Source organism: Myxocyprinus asiaticus, chromosome 35 (assembly GCF_019703515.2).
Source record: "Myxocyprinus asiaticus isolate MX2 ecotype Aquarium Trade chromosome 35, UBuf_Myxa_2, whole genome shotgun sequence".
In the NCBI taxonomy this organism is placed as follows: domain Eukaryota; kingdom Metazoa; phylum Chordata; class Actinopteri; order Cypriniformes; family Catostomidae; genus Myxocyprinus; species Myxocyprinus asiaticus.
The window spans coordinates 12,832,003-12,856,024 of NC_059378.1; the positions used below are offsets into that span (position 1 = coordinate 12,832,003).

A 24,022-nucleotide genomic window follows, 5' to 3' on the forward strand; every position below is an offset into this window, starting at 1 on the left:
GGCTACAGCTGAGATGGCATCAGGTGTTATAGTGTGTGTGTGTGTGTGTGTCTTTAGGGTCTTTCTCGTATAACTGAAAGAACAGTGATTGGGGTAGACTTGACCTTGGACAGTTTGGCAAATACAAATGCAAGTACACATGCAAACACTAACACACACTCAACTTTAAATGAACAGTGCCTTGTAAAAAAAAATAATAATAAAAAAAAGCTGTTCAGGGTTCCTGTCCCTGTAGGCTTCACTCTGACATTCAAACTTCCGCAAGTTTATTTTCTCCTCATATTCTCAGTGACTGCTTGAATCCCTCTAAGCAGCACATGATCTAAGTGAAATTAGGTAAGTGTGTGTTACAACAAGAAATTGAGTTTTTTTTCTTTGTGCATTTGGTAAAATGTGAAGAAAAGGGTTTACAGTATACAAAGTATAGTGTAATACAGTATATAATATAAGTCAAGAATGGATGGACATTTAGTGTACACACAGAAGCCTAATTGTAAGGGCAGATTTACACTTATTTCTTTCTTTTTCTTTCTTTCTTTCCTTTCTCCTTGACTTCTTTTTCAATCTCATTTTTCCACTGAATGGTTTTGCAAAATAAAAAGTATTTGGATAGTATTGTAAAAATGTGGTAATGTAAAACCTCAATTTGTGCTGCATATAGGCTATTCTTTAAAAACATTTTTTTTTTAAAATACTACAAATCGAAAGCTACAAATGCAGCTCTCAGTCTGGTCCATCAAAATATGCATTACATCTTCAAGCATATTTTCACTTTATTATCTTGATTCTCTCTCCAGCCTTCTTAGTGGAGTTAAAGGAGATCATGGTTATGCAATACAGATGAGTTAGATTCTGTACTATGTTTCCACACACTTGAGTGAGCCCTAGGAAAATGTCACTGGACACATGAAATCTGCATGGTAAACAGAAAAAAACACAAACGTAGTAAACATGATGCACATGTTATTAATGTATTCATTTTGTTAACACAAAAACAGCTTATGTGCTGATTCTGAGAGTAATAGCTGACTTCTTCCCACTTAATTATAAGTATACTGGAAATGAAGAGAAACATTCAGTTAATAACTGATGCCCAGTCAGCATACCAAACCATTCTATTGTCAAAAAACTATATTTTATAGTGCAAATAAATTATAATTAGTTAAAAATATCATCCAATAAAATAAAAAAATTAAAAAAAAACATTATGGCCACGGTTCATTTGATTAAATCCAATCCCTGTCTGTCTCCAAGGGGCCCAAGAGCGTCTCCAAATGCCAAATATACTCGGCTCTTTCCGTTTTGACGACCGATTATTGCCGAAGACACTCGGCTCTGTAAATATCACGAAGCGATTAATGCCGATGATACCCGGCTACTTCCGGATGGAGTAGCGATTAATGCCGAAGACACTCGGCTTTTTCCGTATGTAGGAGCGATTAAAGTCGATTCACTTGCTTTGCGCCTGAAACGCTGGCACATCACACATTTAGCGTTGTTTTGGTCTTGACCTATCCGACTCACCAGCGAATTTCTCTCAAACAAGAAAATGGAAACCGCTAACCAAGTAGGAAATAGTTCCCATTGTTTGTGCATCATATCTAACAGAAATGCAGATAAATCTTCAAATTGTACAGAAATGTACCTAATCAAAACAGTCAAACTACATTAAATGGCGCGCTTGAACATATTCGTCTGTTATTACAGGTTGTATCTTTGGGGACATTCCAAGTGTTTAAATTACCTTTGGGATTTATCCGTGTTCTGGAATGGGTAAGTGTGCGTAAAGCACGCGTTTGTCCTCTCACCTGTCTCTAACTATCTTTCCTTCACTTTTTTTCGATTGGCTCACTAAACTTCGTCCAGGTGTGTATATCATTTATCATGTGTCTCATGTGCTGTAGCCAGTTTTGACTAAATATATGCAATACAGCCATTATAATTGGACACTTAATCCGCGCGCACACAAAGAATCAGGTTTACATGGGGCATGTTGAATGGCAATCTTGTATATCTACGCTGAATGCGCTTTGTACAACCTTGTGATTTATATTAAACGTTTAAATTACTCCACATAAGTAAGTGTCATATTGGATCTTTCGTTGTTGTCATGATAATTCAACGCGCGCATATCCCACGAACAGGGACTGAAGGCTTCGGGTTTATATAATGCACCAGCAGTCACCACGTTTCGGGAGTTTTGCTTTTACTGACTTTTAAGTGCCAAACATAAACAATTGGTCAATGTGTATATGGAGTAAATTATGAGATGACCGCAAAAACTGACGTCTGAGCTAAGTAGTTCATTGAGAGAACTGGAAATGTATTATTAGTTATAGATACATGACTTACCATTGTAGTAAGATCATTAAATATTACCTTTTTTGCTTTCCTTTTTTGTAAACATGTCAAAGAGAGAGCTTTGGTTTAGGACTGTTCTACTTATATATATATATATTACACACACACACACACACACATATATATATATAAACTGATGTTTGAGTAAACATATTAAATTTGGGTAGATATTTATTAATTTTGTTGATGTAGTATATAATTTAGCCTGCTATTGGTCCAGTATATAAGCAAAATATCTGTCACTTGGTTTATACTTGATGTAGCCTGTAAATATAAGTTAAAACCAAAAATAAAGATCAAAAGGAACATGCTTATTATCCTAGTTGTTCTATTAGGATCATTTAATCCTTTGCAATGACAAAAAAAAAGACAAAAAAAAAAAATGGTAAAGGGTATATGAAGTTTATACCCAACCAAACATCAATTCAGTTCCCTGTAGCTGAACTGATAAAAAGTTACTGGGCCAAGTATGACAAGTCTGCTGAACCCCCCCCCCCCCCCCCACAAAAAAAAAAAAAAAAAAAATCGTATTTTTCTGATTTGACACGAAATATCTCAGGGTAAGGTAGTTTCGAAAAACTGTATGTGAATATCAATTTTTTTTTGTTGATATGACAAAGATATAAAAAGTTATAGCATTACAAAAATAATTTATCCTAGTTTCCAAAAACTGCTCCAAACAAATAAAACATAATAATTGTACATAAGAACTAATTACACATGCAAATACAACGACGACTAAAAGTATGCTCTCTCTCCAAAGCATGCAGGTATGAGTAACGAGATCTCATTCAGTTCCATTCTGTGTCATTTGAGCCATCACTGAGTCTGTCATCTAATGGTAACCATATGTGATTGTATACAGTGACCGATCCTCTCTGCCCATATTTGGATTACTTCCACCTCTGGTTGCAGTAATTTGAATCCTAATACAGTTGGTTTAGCACTCCATGACACTGGGCAACATCATTTGCGATAAAGTCATCTGATCCAGGAAAGCTAACGTATTTTTGCCAGATAGCAAATTATGTGCTGTGTGCACATTGTGCTTTGTGTGCTTTATCTAAAGATCTATGCATCCAATTACATTGTGTTTGGGCTCGTTTTAAAGATAATCACCTCCTCTAAGTAATGGTGTTTTATATTTTATGTTCTGTGTATTTTTCTTGAAGTTATAAGCAAAAACGTGGCAAATAAGCAAGACCTGTTTACATTTAACATGTCAGAGACATATACTTAGCTATTACTCGGGTATATTTTTGTCTTTGTGTAAAAAAACTAGTAAAATGTTACTGTGTCAAGTACAACAAGTTTTGCCCTTTGCTAGGACAGCTCATTAAAACCTGCTTGACTCCACAATGGCAATGTTTCTGCATTTTGACTTTGTACGGCCTGGCTCACTGATGAAACTGAGAATAGAATAGAATAGAATAGAATAGAAGTATGTTAAAATTAGTAATGTCTTTTTGTAACTTAAGTTGCAGGTTGCAGATTTTTTATGAATTACTTCAAAAAAACAGTAGTTCTAAGCTTCTCCACTGCATGTTACATATTGTCATAGTTTTGTTTTTTGTTTTTTTGTTTTTTTTACTGTTTAATCATTGTCATAGTTTATGTTCAATGGGAACAATTGCTCTAGCTTCACAAAAGCCATCTATCTCTTAATATTTTTGACAAAGCAACTGCACAAGGTCAAAAGGTCAAGTGCTCTTCCAGACCCCTTTTTACTATAGGCAGATGCTATTTGGACCCTGGTGCAAACAATAGTAAATGCTATTTACACCCCAGTGCAAATAGTGGCAGATATTATTTGCACCCCAACCCTGGTGCAAATAATGGTAGATACTAATTGCACCAATATTTAAATACTCTCATACAGTACGGGCATCACTGCAGTGTGTTTATTGTCCCAAAGAAACACTACATTAAGCTCTACCCCTTAACCTAACCATAACTTTACCTTAGAAAAAATAACCTTGGTTTTACTACAGTAACCATGGTTTTACACAGAAACGAATGTGATCGACAGACCCCGCCTCCAGATTAAACCCTTCTCTGCACTCCTCGATATTCACCATGACCAAATCATTGTGATGAAATCAACATATATATTCATTTTTAACTATTATTATAAGTAGTATTAAAGGAAATATTAAGTGGAAACAGGAAATCGGATAGAAAAAGAACGAGACAAAGCGCAGATTCGAACTGCAATCACTAGGACAACAGTACACATTCACACACGGTCTTTACACCCCACATCACTGCAGCAACATCTATTGATTAGTTTGTTGTATATTTCTGTGGTTCCATCAGACTGTTGGGGTGCAAATATCTCCGCTGTGTGGCAGATGCTTCCGAGGTGCAAATAGACACTCCGTTTTTTTATCAGCATGGACGAAGTAGTGAAAAATAAAAACACCAACCATAAACAGCCCTAAGCTATGCAAATGTGAGGCAGGCATAAGTGGCAATGGTATTTTGGCTAATTATTGCAAATGAATGCTGGGGGATTGGAGGAAAGCGATGCATCTTCTCCTGAGGAAATTAATCTCCCTGCTCTCCATTTGAAGTGTCCTCTGCAAAAACGAGTAGCTTATCACTGGGGAAACATGCAGTCTTAATTACTTTTGGTCACACTGTGGCTTTTCTCTCTCCTTTCTCTATCTCTATTTCTCTCTCTTTGCAGGTCTTTGGCTTGTCTCTGCCCCTCTAGTTCCCTCTCTGCCAATGACTTCTCTTTGTTTGTTTTTTCCCCTCAGTGATTCCTGCACAGCCCTCCTCTTGCTCTCTCTCTCTCTCTCTCACACTCTCTCTTCTCTCAAGAACCATTATTTGTGATAATTAACCAATTATTGGGCTGTAGAAGTGATATGACTCTGAAAGACCAGTGACATGAATCAAAATTATGTATTTATCTGATGCATGGATAGCAGCTCCTTTTTCAGTATATCTCCTTGTTACCCATTCAAATAATACACATTACACATAAAGTTTGTTTGGCAAACCTTGAGCAAGATACCTTTGATTCAAGATCTGTTAGATCTGTCTCAGTGAGCTTATTAAACTACATTTAGAAAACCTTTTGAAAATCTAGTGTTTTACCTGTCCAAAAAGTGGGTTGTTGACTGATGGTAGATATTAATTAAGACCTTATACAATTCTAAGTTGAATTCCAGAGCTGAAATTATACTTGGTAGACCACTGAGAATGTGCAGGTGTGACTCAGTGAGGTGAAGTCCCAGGGTAAAGGTTTACAAATTCACAGAGGAATGGTTGGTTGACTACATGGCGATCAGATGTCTGTCAATTCACTGAGAAAAGGCTGACTGACTGTGGGCACATGCGCTTTGGCTGCCTGTGCACAAAGTGCAGAAATTCATCTGTGAAAGGTTGGCTGTCTCACTGTATTTTCTGATCTCCAGTCTGCACTCACAGGAACCAATGGTTTCATGACCCATCATTTTGTTACATGGATAAGACAAAACAGAGGAAAGACTGGAGTGCTACACTGAATCACAGCACATTACAGCACTGTGTTTTTACCTAATGCCCACTAAAATAGAAGGAATAAAGTGCTAGGTTAAAGGAATATTTAGGGTTCAATACAAGTTAAAAAGATAGTTCACCAAAAAATGAAAATTCTCACATCATTTACTCACCCTCATGCCATCCCAGATACAGTATATGACTTTCTTCTGCTGAACACAAACAAGCATTTTAAGAAGAATATTTCAGCTCCATACAATGCAAGTGAATGGTGGCCAGAACTTTGAAGCTCTAAAAAGCACATAAAGGCAGAGTAAAAGTAATCCATAAGACTCCAGATGTTAAATCCATGTCTTCTGAAGCGATATGGAATGTGTGGGTGAGAAACAAATCCATATTTAAGCCCTTTTTTGTTACCATAAATTCTCCTCTCTGCACAGTGGGTGGTGACATGCACGCAGAATGTAAATTACCTAAAACAAAAAAAGAAGATTGTGAAAGTGAAAGTGGACATTTATTATAAAAAGGGTCTTAAATATTTATCTGTTTCTCACCCATACCTATCATATTGCTTCAGAAGACATGGATTAAACCACTGGAGTAATATGGATTACTTTCATGCTGTCTTTTATATGCTTTTTGGACCTTCAAAGTTTTGGCCACCATTCACTTGCATTGTATGGCTCTACAGAGCTGAGATATTTTTCTAAAAATATTTGTGTTCTGCAGAAGAAAGTAAGTCATACACATCTGGGATGGCATGAGGGTGAGTAAATAATGAGAGAATTTTCATTTTTGGGTGAACCATCCCTTTAAGCTCAAACGACAGCATTTAAGGCATAATTCTGATAGCACAAAAATTAATATAGACTTTTCTTTAAATAACAAAAAAGCACAAATCTGGGTTACAGTGAGGCACTTACAATTGTTTAAGTGTGATCAAATTTCTTACTAACCTTTTCTGTGAACATTTTTCTTTCTTTTTTCCATATTTTACAAGTTCATAGCTATGACAATGTAACAGCAAAAATCCTAAAACGACTGTAAAATGACAATTTTTATTTTTTTATTTTTAATGTAAGTGCTTTTATAAAATGATAAGCTTCACATTTCTGCTTAAACCTTTCAAAATTGTCCCCATTCACTTCCATTGTAAGTGTCTCACTGTAACTTTTTGGAAGAGTTTTTTTTAAAGAAAAGGAGGGACAAGTTTAGGATACAATTGGCAAAAGCCAGCAGCACCAACATCAACATGAACTCCAACCTACATCCATACAAACATACACACAAATGCACGCTCAAATATACAGTCGGATTGCATCCCGGTCGGGTGGCCGAGTCTGACTAACCGCTGTGACAGTCACCTCAGGGCAGGGGAAGGGGCTTCATAATGTCATATGACCATGTAGCCATGGCAACTCCATAGGGAGATAGCAACTGAGAAAAAGGGGACATTGTTTTAAAATAAAATGAGATTTTATACCTTCTTATGATCAGGGAAGCATACAAAGAGTGCCCAGATACACACTGGCTGTTATAGGCCTGAGTGCTTTATACAGCAAGATAATGAGTTTTGGGACCGACCAATAAGAAAATCTCAGTGGCAGTGAGATTTTAACATAGATAATGTTAGAGTTTGCAAGAACAACTGGGAGAAGTTAACAACAGGGCCATGCAATGTTACATTTTGTTCCATTTCAACAACATAGGGGTCTGAAAATGTTCGGAGAGCCACTTAACCATTTTCCACACATTCATGTTCATGGAAAGAAAACAAGTTTTAAATCCAAACAGACTTATTTAAAACCACCAAACATAGTGTGCTTATCCATCAGGTTATCTGGTTAACACAAAATCACTGTTGTTAGCCCAACCTGACATCTCAAGAAGAAATAATTGTGAAGAGTGGCTGAGACAAGTGCAGAACATGAGATATTTTTACACTCCTCACATACTGGGAGTCATTGGAATGAAGCGTGGCATGAATGCAGTGGATGGGGGATGGAAAGGTTGGGGGCACAAATTGCATAACACACTTGTGTGTTTGAATGTATATGTGGATTTGCATTCAACAGCATTTAATCACCTTCCTGAAACATTCAGGAAGTGCTACAGTGACAGGGAGAGTTGCTGAAGTGTTCTATACAGGCTGAAAGCACAGAGGTAAATAGATGCATCACTCTTAAGGGCTCTCAGTACCAGTCTTGGGTGGGTGTTGTTGGCCCATTGCTGTGGGAGCAGGGATAGCGGTTGAGTGGGTGCCTTAATGGGATGCAGGTGCATTCTAATTGATTTCCTCATTGAACAAACCCAATAAGATCATTTTAAAGAGCAAACAAAATTTGATAATGTTGCTCTAGTCAATTTACAGCTATTAGGCAGTCTATACTAGTGTAAGAGTTGACCAGATTATGTTGAAAGATGAATGCTGATGTTGGATTTGAATATTTTATGTTAATTCAGCAGTATCTATTCTGTGTTGTAGTGGATGTTGTTGTGAGGACTTTTATTATGACGGGTGTATGGTGAAGGAGAGGAGAGAAGAAAAAAGAAAAAAGAAAAAGAGAGAAGAAAAGAACATGAAGTGTTAAGAGAAGAACTCGACAGTGTCTGAGGGTTTTATTTCAATATTCCTACAGTCTTCTTAGGAATAAAGCCCCGAGAACACCCATAAGCAAATATTACACTGGTGGCAGCTGTGTTTTTCGTCGGATATTCGAGTTTCTTTTTTTTATAAACTTTTTCACCGAAGCCTTGTGCGAGTGCTGTGTATACATTACTGTGATATCAGCGGGACGTTTTGAGCATCGCTGTGCCGTGAATGAACTTCAGTGATGTCGGACGAGGAAGTACAAGCGCCGTGGGAGAATAGTGCTCATGCCTTGTGGCCACGCCACACACAAAGGACATTCCTTTACCGCTGCCATTTAGCAACGATGGCAGTGAGTCCTTTCAGCTGTGGGCTTGTCGTTATGAGGTAATTCAAGAGGCTCGCTGTAAAGATAGCGGTGTTGATTTGGATGCAGTGTTAGTTGCAGAGTTGCCCACTAGATTGCCACCTGAATTATTCATTTTTTGGGACAATTTTCCATCTAAAATTCAGCACACTTTTGTTGCTGCGAAAAAACAGTTGCAAGATGCTTTTGGTCAAAAGGATGTGATTGCTTCTTTTCAAACGTTTCCAAATTCATGCCACAAATCACCTAATGAACCAAGTGAAGTGTATGCTGCAGACATATGTAGACTGGTCAAAGAAGCTTTTCCAGATTTTGAACAATATGCTTCTGAATACATGAAACTGTCAAGATTTCTGGCTGGTTTAGATCAAGAACTCCAGATTAAGTGCCATGAGAGGGGAGTGAAAACTTTCAAAGATGCCTTCCAAGTTGCTGTTCAAGCTGAATGGGCACGCCAGGCAGCCAGATTGGTATAGCCAGTTTCATCTGCTGTGAGAGACAATTCAGAAGCACAGACAGTCAATGCTATTTCTGACACTGACACTCTTTTTATTAAGCAAGCTGTTGTTGATCTTACTAACACAGTTAAAGACCTAAGTAAGGATGTATCAGCATTGAAACTGCAGTTGTATGATCAACGCTGCCGATCTCGCCAAACTTCATCACCACATCGGTGCAGTCCAACTAGATATGCTACGGCATGGAGTGCACCGTATGGACATTCACTGACCAGACTTTCAGAAGCTCGTTCTCCTTCACCTGACAGCTACAGAAGATCCCCCAGCCATTGCAGTGATCTTTACAGATGAAGGGACGACACATACCAGCATAAAAGAGTGGATTTTATGCCTCACCACATGGAGAGGTTCAAGAATTGCTATCCAAAATACTCCACTGATGTCTGCACTGACTACTACGAGGATGGCAGGCGGGGACCACGGAATGACACCATGTCATACAACAGCTCATCATTTCAATGACGAAGTCCAAGCCCTCATCACAAGCGTGTAACCTTTGAGGAGTGCGAAGACCATAATTACAGACCTCAGCAGCACAGCCTGGATATTCAGAGTGGTTCACGTGGCATCTACCAAGATCATCACAGCCATCCTCAGGGAAACTTCCACTAGCTGATGCGGTGGCACACACATCAGCTGTTTCACCACCAGCCCCAGATGACAAAATACGGATGACAACCACAGACACCAGCCTTCCAGAGAATGAAGACTGTTCTGTTACAGATATGAAGGACACTTGTACAGCACACATCAGTGGCTTTGTTGAAGGTACTGACATGCACATCATGGTAGACACTGGTTCTAGCATTTCATTCATTAATGAAATCACCCGTATGGCAATTCCTTCATTGTCTAAAAGACCATTGAAGAGTAAATTCATTCTGTCAAACTCTGTAACTGGTCAGAATTTAGACACTCTGGGAACTGTGACTGTTACCCTGAGACTAGGTACACTAACATTACAGCATGACATGCACGTCATCAAAAATGTGAATCAGGGTATCATACTTAGTTGGGATTTTCTCAAGCAGCACCAGGTAGTCTTGAATGTAGATAAAGGACTGTGCTGCCTTTATGATCAGACTTTACCGTTGCTAAGCACATCTCAACTTGCCCCTGTACATTGTACCCCCCCCCCACCCCCCCCCCCCCCCCCCAATGTGAGATACACTGTACAGCCAAACTCATCCCGTCTGCTGTTAATTCAGGTTTAACAGACGTTACAGTGGGTTATTTGAGCCATATCCATCTAAGCTGGATGGCATTGCAGTTGCACGCACCCTTACTGTAGCTGAAAACGGTCAGACTGTAGTGCGGGTCATGCATCCAACAAACAGCCCTTTTGTACTGCAACCAGGTATGCAACTGGGGGAGTTCACTCCAATAAACCAGGATGATGTCATTCAGTACTCAGATACTGTATGTAATGTGTCCACCCCTTCTACACAGGTGCCACCTCTTCTATTTGAGATTCAAAATGGGAATCTATCTGACCCTCAGGTGAATGAACTACAGTCACTGTTGCATGAGTATTGTGATGTGTTTAGTAAGAGTCCTACAGATTTTGGTAGAACAAATATATTCACGCACAAAATCAATGCAATTCTAATTCAAAAATGAGCCTACAGTACTTCTACTCAAATGCAAGATGTGATTCAGTCACATGTGGATGACATGTTGGCAAAAGGTATTATGGAAGTTAGTCATAACCCTTGGGCTGCGCCTGTCGTTATGGTGTGGAAAAAAGATGGCACTTGGCGCTTTTGCGTAGATTATAGGGGCCTTGATTCTGTCACCATTAAGGACACCCATCCTTTACCCAGGACAGATGACACCTTGGAAGCACTCAGAGGTTTCTCTATATTCAGTTCCATGGATCTTTCATCAGGATATTGGCAAGTGCATCTCCATGAGGCAGACAAACCAAAAACAGCCTTCACCACTGGTCGTTCTTTATATCAGTTTACAGTGATGCCAATGGGTCTTGTCAGTGCTCCGCCCACTTTTCAACATTTGATGCAGCTAGTCTTGCATGGTCTGTCCTGGAAAACATGTTTTGTGTATTTAGACAATATCACCGTCTACAGCAAGAGTTTTACTCAGCACATTCAGCACTTGAGGGAGGTTTTTCAATGTTTGAGTGCAGCAAATTTGAAGCTAAAACCAGCTAAATGTTCTTTTGCCCAACATCAAGTGACATTTCTGGGTCACACTGTATATTCTGCTGGTGTTCATCCTGATGAGAGAAATATTCAGAAGGTTAAGGAATGGCCTACTCCTGAAAATCCTATAGAAGTTTGAGCCTTCTTAGGCCTGTGTTCATATTACAGGCGTTTCATTTGCTGCTTTGCTCAAATGTCACAGCCACTGCATGCTCTAACTCAAAAAGGGAAGCTGTTTGTTTGGACTGATGTAGACCAGGAAGCTTTCAATTCTCTGCAACATGCACTTACTAACACTCCAATTCTTTCTTACCCGGACTTTTCGAAGGAGTTCTTACTCTTCACTGATGCTTCCAACACAGCTGTCAGATGTGTTCTGTCCCAGATGAATGATGTCCACAAAGAAAGTGTCATCGCAAATGGCAGTCACATTCTGACACCTACTGCGAAACGATGGTCAACATAAGACAGGGAGTTGTGGGCTATTGTTTGATCCATTCGTCACTTCCGTCAGTATCTCATGGGTCATTCCTTTCGAATCATCACTGATCATAAGCCCTTGCTTAGTCTGAGACAAATGGTTTTGTATTGTGATCCAACGGGTCGCAGAGCAAGGTGGCTCTGGAGATTGACCTCTATAACTGGACCATTGAGTACCGACATGGTCACAAACATGCCAACGCTGATGCCATGTCTCGTCAGCCTGACAGGGAGGGTAACGTTTCAAATGACTTTGAGATCAAGCCTGTTCATTTCGTTACTGCTTCGACGCAGACTGAGGTAATCGAATCGCATCCTACTTCTGCACAGCCTGTTTCTTCTGGTGCAGGTTCTGGGTTTGAGCCATCAAATTCTGCTGTCTCTACCTTTTCCAGCGTTACATGCCTGAGTATGGATAGTGAAGATATACTACAGGCTCAGAAAGCTGACCCTGTTTTGAGCATTGTCTCTGAATGGGTGTTAACTAAGAAGAGACCCCATATGCAATGCTCAAAGGCACCTCTAACGGACTTAGGCATTTCTGGAAAGAGTTTCCAAGGTTTACCTTTGTGGATTCTGTTCTTTGCCGTAGAATCAGACCTGCACCAGGTGAACAGATTCTGCAGGTTGTAGTTCTACCTGCACTACAGCATAACGTGTTTGAGACTTTACATGGTCATTCACTCTCTGGACATTTCAGTGCACAAAAGACATTGCAACGTGCTCTAGTGAGGTGCTACTGGCCCCACATGTCAAGGGACATTACACAGTGGTGTGCCCAATGTCAGGCTTGTGAATCAAGGAGGCCACAAACACCTCATCAGCAGGCCCCAAAGCAAAACTTAGTCACAAGCATGCCTTTTGAGAAAGTTGCTGCTGATCTAACTGAGTTGCCAATTACACAGAAAGGAAATCGGTATGTTCTTGTAGTAATGGATTATTTTACCAAGTACCTAAACCTCTATGCAGTTCCTGATCAACGTGCAACAACTGTTGCCAAATGCTTGTTTGAAGACTATGTGAGCCAACATGGTGTGCCCCAGAGTTTGCACACTGACCAAGGTCGACAGTTTGATTCTGACTTGGTGAAAGAACTGTGTTCCCTGCTTGGGATTCGCAAAACACGAACATCCCCATATCATGCCATGTCGGACGGTATGGTAGAATGTACCAATAGATCCATAAAAGATCAGCTTGCAAAATATCTGTATACCAAAGGTGGGGAATGGGATGACCACTTAAAACAGGTTGAATTTGCCTACAATACGAGTGTTCATTCCTCAACCAAACATACACCTTTCTTCTTAGCACATGGTAGAGAAGCTCGCCTACCTGCTGATTTTCTTCTTGGTGTATCCCCAGCAACTTCCAGGGCTACACCCAGAACCCCAAATGAATATGCACATTCTATGCTTGGATGACTACGCTCTGCTTTTACCTCCATTGCAGACAATATCCAGAAAGCTGGAGCACAGCAAAAGCATTACTACGACCGTCATATCCAGCATACGGCTTATCGACCTAATGATCTTGTATGGGCTGATCTTCCAGCTCTGTCAAGACACAAACTTTCTCCAAAATGGACTGGTCCATACAAAGTCTTGAGCAGACTGGACTCACGGACAGGTGATATTGGAGTGACATATGAAGTGAAAGATCTGCTTGATTTTTAAGTCAAATCCTAAAGTGATTCACTATAATCGGCTGAAACCTTACCGCTCTGCTTGGTCACCTGAACCACGTCCAGTTCTGACGTCCCTTTAGAGTGGACGCCCTCCACTTACAGCACTTTCAGGCTCCAGACCTTATGTTTTTTATGACTCCTTTGTACCCCAGCCTGTAAGGCCAGCTCGACTGATTCAAGAGAGGGATGGTACGTTACCTCCTCTTCAGGTTGAACCTTCTGAGGGTTCTAGAGCCAAATCCCAAATGGCATAAGAACAAGGTCAGGACGTTCTGTGCATCCTCCATTACGTTATAGGGATGTATAATGGCTTATTAACATCTGTCTCCACATCTTCATGTTCATATACAAGTAAATTCCTTAGTATGAGATTGTGTAATGTATGGTTGAGTACAGAGTGGAGTAATGCCAAACAAGTTAAAAGAAAACAAAACTGACACATTCAAAGTGATGTTTGTATTTTGTAAAAGTTTCATATTGTTTGAAATTCTGAATCTTGTTTTCTCTCTGTACCTGAGAGTGTTTTAGTTTGAAATTGCAAATGTCTGGAAAGCATATTTTGTTATAGATGTGTTGTTTCTGTTCTGTTTATTTCAGGAAACGAGGACATTTCTTTTCATAAGGGGGAAGTAGTGTAAGAGTTAAGCAGATTATGTTGAAAGATAAATGCTGATGTTGGATTTGAATATTTGATGTTAATTCAGCAGTATCTATTCTGTGTTGTATTGGATGGTGTTGTGAGGACTTTTATTATGACGGGGTGTATGGTGAAGGAGAGGAGAGGAGAGAGAAAAAAAGAAAAAGAGAATAGAAAAGAACGGTGAAGGGTTAAGCGAAGAACTCGTCAGTGTCCGAGGGTTTTATTTCAATATTCCAACAGTCTTCTTAGGATTAAAGCCCCGAGAACACCCACAAGCAAATATTACACTAGCTTTTTCAGTTGTTTCCCACCTTACAAACAAGAACTGTGGCTTTACCATGGTACAGTGACATTATCAGATGGCAATACTGTGGTACTGTAATATACACTTGGGGCCATACAGAAACATCCTTACTCAGGATATATACGTGTAACGTTCTCTATAACTGAACTTAACTTCCCCTTAAACTGTATGGAAGGGGGGTGCTATATTGCGAAAAAAGTTCATGCTTAAAACTTTAAAGTCTTTGTATACATAAGTCAGGCATATGAGGTATCATTAGAATCTCACCTTTTCAGAGATAACCATCAATTCTCCATTTACACTACCGGTCAAAAGTCTTGAAACACTCATTCTTTATTATAATTTTTTTTTTCTCACATTTTAGAATAATAGTAAAGCCATCAAAACTATGGAATAACATAAATGGAACTATGGGAATTATGTTGTGACTAAACAAAATCCAAAATAAATCAAAACTATGTTATATTTTAGCATCTTCAAAGTAGTCACCATTTGCCTAGAATTTGCAGAACTGTTCTCTTGACATTTTCTCAACCAACTTCTTGAGGTATCACCCTGGGATGCTTTTTAAACAGTATTAAAGGAGTTCCCATCTATTTTGGGCACTTATTGGCTGCTTTTCTTTATTATTTGGTCCAAGTCATCAATTTCAAAAACTTTTTTTTATTATTATTATTATTATTACATTTTAGTTTTATAATGAAATAAATTTATATGGTGGCACAAATATATTTTTGTCTACAAAACTAATTTCAAACATTTAAGCATACGCGTTCAGATCAAAAGATTTTTAAGATCGTGAGAAACATTTCGGTCAAGTGTTTCAAAACCTTTGACCGGTAGTGTGTGTTACTTAAAAAAACAAAATAAGGCCACAAAACATTTACGTTGAAATCTTTCTAATGACAACCTGATGAGCTTCTAGTCCAATCAGAGGCCGAGATGTTGAATTAAACAACAAGGGTGGTGCTTGAACTGAAAATTAGACTGAATGTTTATGGACGAGCACATCTGTGAGGGCTAAAATACATTAGAGCGCCACCTACATTTCAGACCTGTATATTGTGATGGAATGTAGTAGAGGTAAAATGTAACATTGTTTATGAATAATTGGAATCTTTTTTTTATTATTATTATTTGGCCGGTTCTCTGAAAAATGAGACACATTTTTTGCAATTTGTCCAAAGTATGTGTGAATGGTGAACTTTTAAATTTAAGTGTGAAAAATTGCGGGCGGCAGCCCAAAAATGCACCAGAGTTTAAGGGATTAAAGGGATAGTTTATCCATAAGTCAAAAATTGTTATTATCATTTACTCACCCTCATGTTGTTCCAAACAAGTGTAACATAAAAGGAGATGTTAGGCAGAATGTTAGCCTTTTTTCCATACAATGAAAGTGAATGGTGATCTGGTTTACATCTCCGTTTGTGTTCTACTTAACCTAGTAGTTAGAGGCACCTACTGTAATATAAAGTGGGGCCATTTTTAAAAAGTGTGATCATCTTTTTTTTTTGCACCTGTCCAATTTGTCATTATTGCTGTGAGTGACTCAAAGATTGCTCTGGGTCAGATACACAGAGCACAACAGTCTGGTTTCAGTAACATTATAGGTGTGGGTGAGAAACAGATCAATATTTAAGTCTTTTTTTACTATAAATTCCCCTCCCTTCCCAGTAGGGGGCGATATGCACAAAGAACGCAAATTGCCAAAAACAAAAGAAGAAGAATTTGTAAGTGAAAGTGGAGATTTATAGTAAAAAAAGGACTTATCTGTTTCTCACCCACTCCTATCATATCGCTTCTCAAGATATTGATTTAACCACTGGAGTCATATGGATAAATTTGATGCTGCCTTTATATGCTTTTTGGACCTTCAAAGTTCTATCCACCATTCACTTGTACTGTATGGACCTACAGAGCTGAGATATTCTTCTAAAAAATCTTTTTGTGTTGAGCAGAAGAATTAAATGTATACACATCTGGGATGGCATGAGGGTGCGTAAATGATGAGAGAATTTTTTAGATTTGGGTGAATACCTTTAAAGATGTTAACTACACAATCTACAAAAAGATTTTAATTTTGTGATTAATTTCAGAGCTGGTTGGTTGTGTTCATGTCTTAGAACACTTTTATGAATGATTTCATGAAATACCTATGAAAAAAAAAATGGGGAAAATACTTTCGGAACCAAGACGGCTGAAAATTGGGCGGGCACTTTTGTGCTCTATACATAAGTGCCGAAAGCCTTGTGTATTTACGGTCAAAGAAAGGTTCTACCACTTTAAGGTGCGATGTTTAACATACAAAAAAAAAAAAAAAAACGAATTAAAAAGTTTTCTGCTGTAGCTAAAAATAGATAATCAATTTATCATACAAATATAATAAATTAAAATTTTTTGTGAATTTTACATTTTTTTTTTCATACTGTGGGATAGATCAGTGTGATGAGGGGGAGGGCGTGGCCGGAACTAACAAATGATGAACTAAAAGATGGAACTAACAAAAAAGTACCACGGTACAACCATGGTTTTTTGGATATGGTACCATTGTTGTGCAATGGTTTTCTTTGAGGTACCTTTGAGTACCATGTAAATACCAAGGTACTAAACTTTGGTAACCACTTACAGTAATACAATGGTGTATATCGGGGTGTCAAAGACATGGCCAAATCTGAGGAATCCGACTGTGACGAGGAGGAGGGTGTGGCCGGGCCTTGATGGACCACTGAATCAGCTGATCAGCGGGAGAGAAAGATAAGGGGCAGCCGGAGACGCTGGTTCGAGAGAGAGATGCATGCGGCCGCGTTGCATGAGTGTCTGTGTCCTTATGTTTTATGTTGTTTTAAGTTTACAATTAAAGTTTGTTTACTGTTCAGCCGGTTCCTGCCTCCTCCTTGCCTAACCTTTAACTGTTACAGTGGTGCCGAATCCCGGGAAGGAGTAGGGATGCTCTGTCGAGATAGCAGTGGCGAGAACTCCGCGACAGCGCAGCTCTCCTCCTTCCCGGGTTTCGGCACCACAGTAACAGTTAAAGGTCGGGCAAGGAGGAGGCAGGAACCGGCTGAACAATAAACATAAACTTTAATGATATAAACTTAAAACCAACACAAACAAATGTGCAGCGTGGCCGCGTGCGCTTCTCGCTCTCGAACTAGCATCTCCGGCCGCCCCTTATCTCGCTGTCCCACTGATCTGCTGATTCAGTGGTCCATCACGGCCTGGCCACACCCTCCTCCTCGTCACAATCGGACTCCTCAGATTTGGCCGTGTCTTTGACACCCCGATATACAGGTGCATCTCAATAAATTAGAATGTCGTGGAAAAGTTCATTTATTTCAGTAATTCAACTCAAATTGTGAAACTCGTGTATTAAATAAATTCAGTGCACACAGACTGAAGTAGTTTAAGTCTTTGGTTCTTTTAATTGTGATGATTTTGGCTTACATTTAACAAAAACCCACCAATTCACTATCTCAAAAAATTAGAATATGGTGACATGCCAATCAGCTAATCAACTCAAAACACCTGCAAAGGTTTCCTGAGCCTTCAAAATGGTCTCTCAGTTTGGTTCACTCGGCTACACAATCATGGGGAAGACTGCTGATCTGACAGTTGTCCAGAAGACAATCATTGACACCCTTCACAAGGAGGGTAAGCCACAAACATTCATTGCCAAAGAAGCTGGCTGTTCACAGAGTGCTGTATCCAAGCATGTTAACAGAAAGTTGAGTGGAAGGAAAAAGTGTGGAAAAAAAGATGCACAACCAACCGAGAGAACCGCAGCCTTATGAGGATTGTCAAGCAAAATCGATTCAAGAATTTGGGTGAACTTCACAAGGAATGGACTGAGGCTGGGGTCAAGGCATCAAGAGCCACCACACACAGACGTGTCAAGGAATTTGGCTACAGTTGTCATATTCCTCTTGTTAAGCCACTCCTGAACCACAGACAACGTCAGAGGCGTCTTACCTGGGCTAAGGAGAAGAAGAACTGGACTGTTGCCCGGTGGTCCAAAGTCCTCTTTTCAGATGAGAGCAAGTTTTGTATTTCATTTGGAAACCAAGGTCCTAGAGTCTGGAGGAAGGGTGTAGAAGCTCATAGCCCAAGTTGCTTGAAGTCCAGTGTTAAGTTTCCACATTCTGTGATGACTTGGGGTGCAATGTCATCTGCTGGTGTTGGTCCATTGTGTTTTTTGAAAACCAAAGTCACTGCACCCGTTTACCAAGACATTTTGGAGCACTTCATGCTTCCTTCTGCTGACCAGCTTTTTAAAGATGCTGATTTCATTTTCCAGCAGGATTTGGCACCTGCCCACACTGCCAAAAGCACCAAAAGTTGGTTAAATGACCATGGTGTTGGTGTGCTTGACTGGCCAGCAAACTCACCAGACCTGAACCCCATAGAGAATCTATGGGGTATTGTCAAGAGGAAAATGAGAAACAAGAGACCAAAAAATGCAGATGAGCTGAAGGCCACTGTCAAAGAAACCTGGGCTTCCATACCACCTCAGCAGTGCCACAAACTGATCACCTCCATGCCACGCCGAATTGAGGCAGTAATTAAAGCAAAAGGAGCCCCTACCAAGTATTGAGTACATATACAGTAAATGAACATACTTTCCAGAAGGCCAACAATTCACTAAAAATGTTTTTTTTTTATTGGTCTTATGATGTATTCTAATTTTTTGAGATAGTGAATTGGTGGGTTTTTGTTAAATGTGAGCCAAAATCATCACAATTAAAAGAACCAAAGACTTAAACTACTTCAGTCTGTGTGCACTGAATTTATTTAATACACGAGTTTCACAATTTGAGTTGAATTACTGAAATAAATGAACTTTTCCACGACATTCTAATTTATTGAGATGCACCTGTACACCATTGTATTACTGTAAGTGGTTACCAAAATTTAATACCTTGGTATTTACATGGTACTCAAAGGTACCTCAAAGAAAACCATTGCACAACAATGGTACCATATCCAAAAAAACCATGGTTGTACTGTGGTGCTTTTTTGTTAGTTCCATCATTTCCTCTTTTATATCATGCTTTAGGCTGCTGTTCTTAAAAATGATCTTAGGTCCTTCATTTTCCTCTGCTCCATAAATCAAATCCTCTTCCTTCCACTGTTTCATTATTTTTCTGTTTCTCTCTCTCTCTGTGCTCAGTATAGAGCTGTGTGAATGTGAAGGCAGTGGGTCTGTTTGTCTGTTTTGGTGTAATCTTCTCTTCCTCTTCTTCTCTCTGCTCTCTTCATCCTTGCCCTGCAGAACACAGCTGGAAAAGCTTGATAAACACGCTGTGGCCTCGTAACACTCACCCGTTCATAGTCACACCAGCGTTTGTGTGTGAGAAAGATCAAAACAGAGAGACAGAGAGACTGAGAGTGGAGGGATGGAGAGGAGAACTCAGCTGTAATAGAAGAGGGGAGAGGGGGTGGGTCTCCAAAGCTTCTCACCATGCTTGAAGCTAGTGTGTTTGGGGTATTTGTGCGTGTGTGTGTTTGTGTTTATTTGGCCATGCATGTGGTTATACACGTGAAAGTGTGTGTCTAGTGCAGTGGTGTAAATTATTTTTTGTAAGCTCAACTGGCTCACACTGTGTACACACACGTTTACTTTAGCTATCTAAATGAGGACATACTGTACTATTGAATGATTGTTTTTATATATAGCTATAAACAGTGTTGGGTGTAATCCAATTACAACATAATTAGTTACTGTAATCAAATTACTTTTTAGTAAAAAAAGTGTAATGCATTTCATTTTAAATTCTTGTAATCAGATTACAGTTACTGACTTTCAATTAATTTATTTACTTTTAAGTACATTATAGGGTACATATTTTTTTTATGTAGAATACAATAATTATCGCCCTGTCAGAGTCATTGTGAAGGAGAAATGTGAGGTGCTGAGTGTATGACTTGTGTGTAACAATGAACAAGGGAGAAATATACACACTATTTTGAATTTGTAGAGCAGAAAAGTGTTTTAGAAAGTAACTTAAAAGTAAAGTAATAAGTAATGTTATTACTTTCCCAATTAAGTAATTAGTAAATTAATTTGATTAAAATTTTTAGATCAATAATATGTCATGTGTAGTGGATTACTATTTTTAAGTAACTTACCCAACACTGGCTATAAATACTATGGACTAACCCTTACCCTACCCCTTAAAGAAAACTTTTTACACTTATAGATTTTTAAAAATGTCATTATTTATTTCATGTATGAAATGTTTTATCATATCCCCAGATATCCCCAAATGGAGGTTTTGTCAGATTTAGCTAAATTCAAGCTAAATTATCCCCCACAAGCACGTTTACTTAGCTACAGTATCTACTGTAAATGAGGACATAGCCTAGACTTCTATTGATTTTATATAAAGCTAACTCTAGTGATTAACAAGGTCTTGAGTAGCCAGACATTTGACTGCTGTGAATTTCTGGGGGTTATCGCAGCTTAAAATGGCCAAGAACCGCCCACTAAGTCAGGAAAAGTGATCTAGGGTTGTCACCTGTCCCATAAAATACTGGATGGTCCTGGATTTAAAGATTAAATGATCCATCCCGTATCGAATCAATACAGGATGTGATTTGTCCTGTATTTAAGCTGGTCAGATGGCGTCACTGTGAAATCGTTCCAGATTGCATTCAAGTTGGAAATTAATTTTGCCTACGGTGGGTAAGGGACTGTCTGAAATGTCCACACATTGTGCTAAAACTGTGGATTTGTTTCTATATAAATATTCAATAAGATGTGAAACATTACACAGATCGAACTATGTATGAAAACAGTCACTGAGTCATAAAGACATGAAGTACAGGTGACGTACAGTTTATTTTTAATAAGATAATATAAATAATAATAATAATAATAATAATAAAACACATTTAAACCAACCATGTGTACATAGATAAGATAAAGAAGATAAATAATGGAAAAATAAAAATAAAAATATTAAATTTATATATAAAAGATGTTTTATATATATATATATATATATATATATATATATGTAAGTCATAGGTCAGGAAAGTTTTAATTTTAGCATAAGAAAGGATATATAGTTTCTTGCTAAAACTGTGGAGAATGTGGTAAAGTGCCGTGATATCAACCTACTTTTCAGAACTGATGCATAGTGCCAAAAGTGGAGTTTTAGTGTTCTGATTGCAGTGGTGGAAAGAGTACAGATTTTTTTTACTTTAGTAAAAGTACTGCTACTGAAGAAATAATCAACTTACAAGTAGAAGTACTGAGAAATATTATGACTCAAGTATGAGTAAATAAGTAGTTTGCCGAAAAACTACTCAAGTAATTACGTTACAAGTTACTTTATGAAAATTATATTATATATAGTATATATGCTTCCATTTTTAGAACACAAAGACATTTTTGTTCTTGAAAGAAATTGATGCTTCCTTTCACCAAGTATGCATTAAATTGATCAAAAATACTGCCAAAATCATTAATTGCAAATTATTATTATGGTTTGAATTAATTGTTTTAAGTGGTATTTATTACATTTTTTCTTTACATGTGATGGCAAACATATACTGTGTCACCTATTCCTTACAAAACATTCTAAAGTGCTAATTTGGTACTCAGGAAATGTTCCTATTATTAGAACAATTGAAAATGGTTGCGCTACCATGCGGAAATCACAATACAGTGGGTTTTTTCCCCATTTGTTGAGGTATTAAGTTCTTACAAGTTGCTTTACACTTACAAGTCAAATTTTGGTTTAAAAAAAAGGCACACACACAAAAAGGCAAAAATTCATTTTCACAAACACATTTCTCCTAAAATTCTATTTTCTCCTAAAGTCTGTTTTAGAGAGATGAAGGCTATTCCGTGCATTACTGTTTTTAGAAAAGAATCCCTAACCAGGATAGAGAGGGAAGTGGACAGCCAGATGCACAACAAAATGACAAGTAAACCACAGTCTCTAGTTTGAGAAACAGACTCCTCACAGGTCCTAAACTAGCAGCTTCTAAATGCCAAAGACCTGCATTGCTGCAAGAGGATTCTTGGACAAACAGAACATTTTAAGAATGCAACATTTATTTAAATAGAAATAGCCATTTGTGATATTCTAAATGCCTCTAAATCATCTCTAAACTACATAATGTGCGTTGTGACTGAAGCACATTCCTATTTCAGGTTTATTCTCATTACCGTATGTCAAAGTACAGAATTGTGCAAAAGTTTTAGGCACTTGTGAAAACTGTTGCATAGTGTGGATGTCTTCAAAAATCATGCCATTAATAGTTTTCATATATCAATTAATGTCATACAGTAAACATAAAACAAGCAAAATCAATATTTGGTGTGAACACCTTTGCCTTCAAAACAGCACCAGTTATCATAGGTACACCTGGACACAGTTTTTCTGAGAGGATGTTCCAAGCATCTTGGAGAATTCGCCACAGTTCTTCCATCTCTTCAGGCAATCCCAGACTGACTCGATGTACAGTGGGGGGCTCTGTTGGGGTCTGTTGCAGGGTTCCTTGTTCTTCTTTTCTGTTCTTTTATATTTGCAAAAGGAATGTTTGGGAGTCTAAAATGTATATTTCATATTGACACACTAAAGCTGAAGATATAAATAACCATCTTAACCATCTTAAGACAAATGTTTTTGTGAAACATCTTATGTGCTTAACACTTTTGCACAGTACTGTATTTTGGCTATTAAGTTAACATACTGTACAAAACTAAAATAATGCAACATCATAGAGGAGGAAATGTATCCTCTATGATACTGCAGCAATTATCCAGATATGGAATGAGATTATTAAGCAAACTGTGATCAACTCTACAACTGAATAAAATAAGGCAAAAGTAAACATTTCACACAGTGTTTAGTGAGAGATATGATTGTATTATTGTATTACAGTTGTAATAATAAAGTCTTAATTAACATTATGGTTATTTAACATATTGAGATATTATTATTATTATAAGTAAATTGTAGCATTTGGTTACATTATGTTTTGTGATTTCTCATACCTTCTTTATATAACATCCATCCCATGTGCACTTTTGGCCTCTAGCGGGTGAGGCTTTTCAGACAGATAAACAGCAGCACAGGGCAGGGAAGTACAGCACAGCAACATGAGCAAGAGTGTTACCCGCTAGGACAGTTTATTTTGAACAAGAGGGACGAAGAGTTACGGAATTTAATGCGGGAGTACAATACCGAACTGATGCGGGAAAAAAAGATCATAATCGTATGTAACTGTAAATATATCAGATATTATTAATAAAACACGGGAACTCATTGCGTGGGCATTTTTTGCCCTCATATTTAGAATTTCAGGGATATTTTTGTCAATTTCTGTGGCATTTTTGCCTCGAGTCCCCATTAATTTCCGACACTATTGGCATTGTATTTAAGGTAGTTAAAAGTTTGTTTTAGAAATATAGTAG

At 38.3% G+C, this 24,022-nt stretch overlaps 1 protein-coding gene across 1 annotated transcript in view; it reads left to right on the forward strand.

Annotated features, from left to right (window-relative positions):
* The first annotated feature begins 1,483 nt into the window (after positions 1 to 1,483).
* synpra (synaptoporin a) overlaps positions 1,484 to 24,022 on the forward strand; it is a 62,194-nt gene continuing 39,655 nt past the window's right edge. The window contains exons 1-2 of the mRNA XM_051672412.1: positions 1,484 to 1,567; positions 1,708 to 1,773. Of these exons, the coding sequence (XP_051528372.1) occupies positions 1,550 to 1,567; positions 1,708 to 1,773 (84 nt within the window). The 5' untranslated portion in view covers positions 1,484 to 1,549. The remainder of the gene's footprint in view (positions 1,568 to 1,707; positions 1,774 to 24,022) is intronic.